At 40.2% G+C, this 5842-nt stretch overlaps 1 protein-coding gene across 3 annotated transcripts in view; it reads left to right on the top strand.

Moving 5' to 3' along the window:
- Nucleotides 1-6: 6 nt before the first annotated feature.
- Nucleotides 7-5842, top strand: part of CARNMT1 (carnosine N-methyltransferase 1) — a 22112-nt gene continuing 16276 nt past the window's right edge. The window contains exons 1-3 of one of the 3 annotated variants that reach the window (XM_026866280.1): nt 7-128; nt 3311-3503; nt 4408-4571. In XM_026866280.1, coding sequence (XP_026722081.1) covers nt 3318-3503; nt 4408-4571 — 350 coding nt within the window. In that variant the 5' untranslated portion in view covers nt 7-128; nt 3311-3317. Of the gene's footprint in view, nt 129-3310; nt 3508-4407; nt 4572-5842 lie in introns of all 3 variants that reach the window. The other 2 variants (XR_003400144.1, XM_026866279.1) reach the window with 2 other exon arrangements.

Raw genomic sequence — 5842 nt, 5'->3', positions numbered from 1 at the left:
AGGCGGCAGCCGCAAGAGCCGAAGGCACTGGCGGCGGCGGCCACGGCAGTCAGGGTGGAGGAGGAGGAGGAGGAGCGGCTGGAGCGGGAGCATTTCCGGAGGATCATCAACGCCTTCCGATACTACGGGTAACCGAGACCTGCCGGCTGTTGTGTGGGGCCCCGCGAGGGTCCCCTCCCGCCCGCCGCGTTCTCCTCTCACCGGCCAGCCTCCGCAGCGGTCAAGGGCTCGCCCTCCGTGGGGGCGCCGGCTCCCAGAGCCCTTGGCTCTTCCATGCCTGCCGAGAGGCCGCTCCCCGGGGTCCGTGCGCCGTGGGGAGCGCCGTGCCCGTAGCTAGGTACAGAAACCCGAGTGAGGAGAGGATTGATACTCCGTATACTCTGGCATATACTCAGGATACGCACAAAGTCGCATCGGTGTCTGTCAGCTAGGAAGCATGAAATTTAAAGAAACCCAAACAAACAAACAAAACCAAACAAACAAACAAACAAAAAAAACCCCAGACCATCTCGAAATACGACGCCCCTGGAAAAGCTGTGAAAGGTCCCTTTCTATAAGATAAAGTGCTTTAAGACTCTGTAAAGCACTCAGAACAGCAGCAGCTCCTGGCAGAGAAATGCAAACTCTTTCACGCAGTTTCGATTATCGAGAAATTTTTGAAAGACGTGTCAATTTGCACAAGAGCTAGGACGTGTTGATAGGACTAATGAAAGTCACTTTTTAAATAGCTTTAGATATTTGTTGAGTCAGAAAAGGCCTTGGTGGCCCCGCAGGAATGAGATAAAGCGTGAGGGGGACGCGACTTTCTATCTGAATCCATTGAATGGATGAGGAAACAAAATTATTTCAAATTGAGGGGTGGGGGTGACTGGCTCAAAAAGTCCGCTCCTCGACAGTATTTTGATAAGCAGTTTTCTGAAACTGCTGTCCCAAAATCTGGGCTCTTTTGCCTGGTGCGCAATGAGCCGAAAACTACATAGAGTCGAGATAATTAATTCATATCTGCAGAGATGGGTGCTAGGCTGTAATTCCACAAAGCGGCCGCCCCTTGGTTGACACACAGTAAGCATTTATACATTCCGGGTGACGGCTCCCGGTGCTTTTCACTGTTCTGTTTGGGCACCCGCGTTCTCATCGGTCCTTGCGAGGTCGCGTCTCCTTTTAGTCACAGTAGCCTCTCTTAACTTCGTATGCTTACTGAGGAAGGGGCTTCTCTTGGTACGGGGCTTTTTCCTACTGGACAAGGGCTTTTACTCTGTTAATGCGGAGAGCTCACTCACGGTTCAAGTAGGTGTTATCTATCAGTAGCCTTTATTCCTGTGTGCGGTTATCTTGGTATTTCCCTGCTTGATGGTCTTACAGTGTTATCTCTCAGTATTCGTTTTAACCACCGTGTTGCTTCATCAGAGTTGCTCTGGCAGCTTTACCAGTTCCTTTATCCATTCCTGGTATTATTTCACAACCCTTTGGTCCTTTTATCAATTAAGATGTAACATTGTCCTCGGTTTGTAGTTACGCTGCACTGTATACTTATGTTGGTAAACCCCCATCATATGAATGATTAGAGTATTTCTTCCATTTACTTTTTTTATATCTTGGTGACCGTTTTATTGGATTCTGAGGACTCGTGTTTGAGCAGGAGGTTGGTCTTGGATGGCACTCCGGTGTCTCTTCCAAACTGAATGAGAGAATTCAGTTTGACCACACCAAATACTATGCTATTAGTGTTAGCAAAACAGCCAACTGTAATTTACTTATATCAGTGACGTAACTGTATCCTCAGATCTTAACAGCTAGGAATATCTTTCTCAGCCTCATGCTCAACTGTGACTCTGGGTTGCTTTTGAAAACTTCATTTTCAGTAAGCACATAACCAAAAGGATATGACTCACATTTCCAGAACAGAAATTGGATTATTTCTGCCTTAAAGAAATAACTCTGAATTTAAATGAAATGGCATATCTTGGTAGTTAATATAATTGGAAATGTCTGTATGAGTAAGGCAATAATACACTTTCAGGTGAATCAAGATTAAAGTTCTTGTCTTTGGGAGACATATGGACTTTTTTTGCGTGTGGTTGTGATTTCAGTGAATCATTCGTTCTGCTATAAGGTTGCAATTCAACATGAAAGAGTGTGGATTATAGTTCAAAGATTTTTTTCTGACAAAAGTTTCAAGAAGATGATATCAGGCTAAGCTGATGTGCTTTATATAGAGGATCAGTTTATTTTTTTTAATTGTTCCTGCTCTGTTCCTTGTTCCTAAATGTCATTTTAAACCAGTTATTGCAGCTATTGCAATGAACATGCCCTTCTCAGTAGCATATATGTAATGCTGAACATATTAACTGGTCATTTATCCAGACTGAGGGTGCAACTAAAATGGCAGCAGTTTTCAACCCTGTACTGCTGTATGCTAACACAAGAGTTTGAGAAACTGCACCATGGCTTGACCAGATAAAATTATTTGCTGCTGCCAAAAGGGGCAGTATCTCTTGTCCTGGCTTTATGACTCAGCCAACTTGACTTGCTAAACCATTAGAAATCTAAAGTTAAACAACTGTGGCAGGCCTGGTAAGTGCTTGAACAAAGTGGAGGGCAGAATTGTTCTGGGTGAGGAGGAGGAAAGAAAAAAACAGACCACTTAGGAGTAGATTCACCTTTTTTGTGGAACTTTTATTTTGGGGAAGTGGAAAAGTTATTTTCAGCTTGGATCGGTTATATGATCAAATTCACAATACTCATACTTCAGGGGAATATGCCTTTAAAAAAAGGTAGCTTAGTGTCTTGATGTGGCTGCCAGACTCCAGTATCATCCAGCTGTGTCTTTTTTTACAGCTCCTTTAGGAGCAATTGATTTTGAGGATCCCTATTCTCACTCCACATCTTGTTATTTCTGTCGCCAGAGTTTACCACACCGTTCAGCTATTCATTAAATTTAATTTGGATTTGTGAAACAATCTGATAGGTTTTGATGGGTTTGGGGCCTGGTTGTCAATTAAACTTTGTATGTCCAGGCATTAAGGTGTCATCACTTGTGTTTGAAGTGAGTGACTATGAAATTGTAAGAACATGACAATGGTTCTCTTAAACTCCAATGTGTTAAAAAGAGTGGTACTGTAGAACTAGAGCTTAAAACAAACATCTTGCCTAAAAAAATATTTTAAACTTGTTCTCTAGTAAGTCTGATAATTTTCTGCATCTAATAAAATGAGTAATTGTAATAGTTGTAGCTTAGAGTGAATTATTTATAATTAGTGTGTGTATTGCTTCTGAATACCTAAATAGCTTACACTTTTTTGCTTTTCAGAACGAATATGCATGAACGAGTGAACAGAACAGAGAGGCAGTTTAAATCTCTCCCAGCTAACCAACAGAGTCTTCTTCCTCAGTTCCTTCCTCACCTTGACAAGATTCGGGAGTGCATTGATCATAATCAAGAGATACTGCAGACCATTGTGAATGACTGCATTCATATGTTTGAAAACAAAGAATATGGAGACGTATGTTAAAATGAACTTTTTCATACTCCAAAATTAAATTCTATACACATTGGGGTATTCTACGTTTGTTTTTCACACCTTCAGGCCTCCTGACATTTTTCCTTTTGTCTTCTTTATTTTCTCCTTTTTTACTTCCTGTTTGCTTACATTTTCTTACTCTTGTCTTTCACATCTTGTAGAGCTGATGTTTAATAAAACTATTTATTGTTAGTCCTTGTAGTTACACATATGAAAACTAACTGTGAATCTGACAAAGACAGGAATCACTTTTTCACTGCAGAGTTCTTACTCCACCCTATTACTTTTTCACTTAACTATGTAGAACATAAATGGTATTGTCTGTCTTTCTATTCTAAATCAGTTACAATTTTAAATAGGCCAAGTATTTTTGGTGTTCTCATCTGTACTTTTTTTTAGCTGCTTTTTCAGTGTGTCATCTCTGTCATTAAAAAATGCACTCAGATTTAAAAGCCTGGCAGAGATGGAAACTGAAGGCCTTTTTTGGTATCTGCAGGCAAGATACAGTAAGAGCAGCTCTGCTGTAAGTTTTTCAGTGTTGCCTCATCGGTAGTACCTAAAGGGACCCTCTTCTCAGGGTAAGCAGTTCAGCGTCTGCGCTGGCTAAGCACTTGTCCTTTCCTGAATGGGGACTACCAGTTTTGCTCTGATATGCCATACTGTGTATTGATGTGGAACATGGTCTAGTGGGTGCCAAACTGAGATCAGAAATTGAATTTGAGCCCTGGTCCCAGGAATGAAAGGCAAGTGCTTTGTCACCTAAAACTCCCAACACCCCTTATAGGATGGCTGTTTTCTGTTTATAATTTCCTTTTTTATTTTCCCTCAAGACTAAAGATCCTTGGCACATTTTCCACTAACTTTTTTTTTCCCCCACTTTAATCAGGGAAGAGGGAAGATTACACCAGCTTCAACATTTGACATGGATAAATTAAAATCCACTTTGAAACAATTTGTGAGAGACTGGAGTGAAGAAGGAAAGCATGAGAGAGATTCCTGCTACCAGCCGATCATTAGTGAAATTGTAAAGAACTTTCCAAAAGAAAGATGGTAATAGTGTTTTAAGACTTATTTTTATGTGGGCATACATTTTTGCACGAATTTAACAAAGTTTTTATGGAGTAGTGAAAAGCTTGGATTTATAAACCTAGAAATAACTGTGAATGCAGTGGAATTTATTTTTTAATCAAGAAAGTTTTTGTTTCTAATACAAGGTGTGGGAAAAGAGCATAATCAAACTTCACAAAGGAATACCAGGTAAACCAGAAATAATTTACTTTTTTCCTGCAGCTTGATGTAATGGAGTATCTGCTAACTTTTCAAGTAAGAGATCTCAGGAGGTTGTGAAGTTAAATCAGAAAGGTAAAGTTTGCAGATTAGCAGATTCTTAGAGTGCATGTGCTGCAGATAAAAGGAAAGGACCCTTATGACAGCAGCGAATAGGAGTATTCCCCTTCATGATTAAAGGACGAAAAAGAGAAGACTCTTAACCTCTAGCACAGTTTCGTTGCCTTCAGAATTTAACCTGCACACACTTAATTTTAGCCTTGGTTTCAGACAGGTATTACAAGGCAAGTCTTAAAAGTTTTGCTGCATTGTGTGAGGGTAGCTTTCTAACTGCATTGGCTTGTTAACACCACCAAAATAGTCACTGGTGCAGGGCTTTTTAGGTAATTTTAAGTAGAAGTATATTGGTAGAATTTCAGAAGGTACTACTGTTGTAAAAATTCTGTGTTTAATGGTTCTGCTGTTTAGTCAGCCCAGTCATAAGGTATGCTTCAGTTTACGTAACACATTGGGAAGATTTGTGAACTTTGTACTCATAAATGTAGCAGGTCAGAACTCAGGTTTGATATAGCTTGGTGTTATTTGTCACTAATCACTAATAATGCACTTGTACAGATCTGAAAATACCTTCCACTGGCCATCTTTTCATTTTCATTAGTAAAGACTGTTAGTGGTGTAAGAACATGGAGTGGACATGGTTGGTTGGTTTCTCTTTTGCCTTAGGCTAACTTGTCTCAAGTTGGGTGCACCACTAGAAATGTTTTATCTGAAGGTGAACTTTCTGTAATGTTTTTAGTACTAATAGTGCCCTACGTAAGAAAAAAAAAAATTAAATACCATAGGTTACCTAATGTACCTCTGATGTGCAGATCTGTAGGAAAAGTCTTAGTTTTGAAAGTAGTCATTCTAATATTCAAGGTGGCAGTTCACCTTGTTCTCTGTATGGTAGCTTTTAAAGCACTTTGGTTATGGGAGAGGTAACTTAATTCAGATATGAAGAGATAACGTGACTAAAGTTGGACAGTCTTGACTTA

This window comes from Athene cunicularia, assembly GCF_003259725.1.
Source record: "Athene cunicularia isolate RWA chromosome Z unlocalized genomic scaffold, athCun1 chrZ_part2, whole genome shotgun sequence".
Lineage (NCBI taxonomy): Eukaryota > Metazoa > Chordata > Aves > Strigiformes > Strigidae > Athene > Athene cunicularia.
Note: the sequence above shows the minus strand (reverse complement) of the source record. Positions and strands in the feature narration are given on the sequence as shown.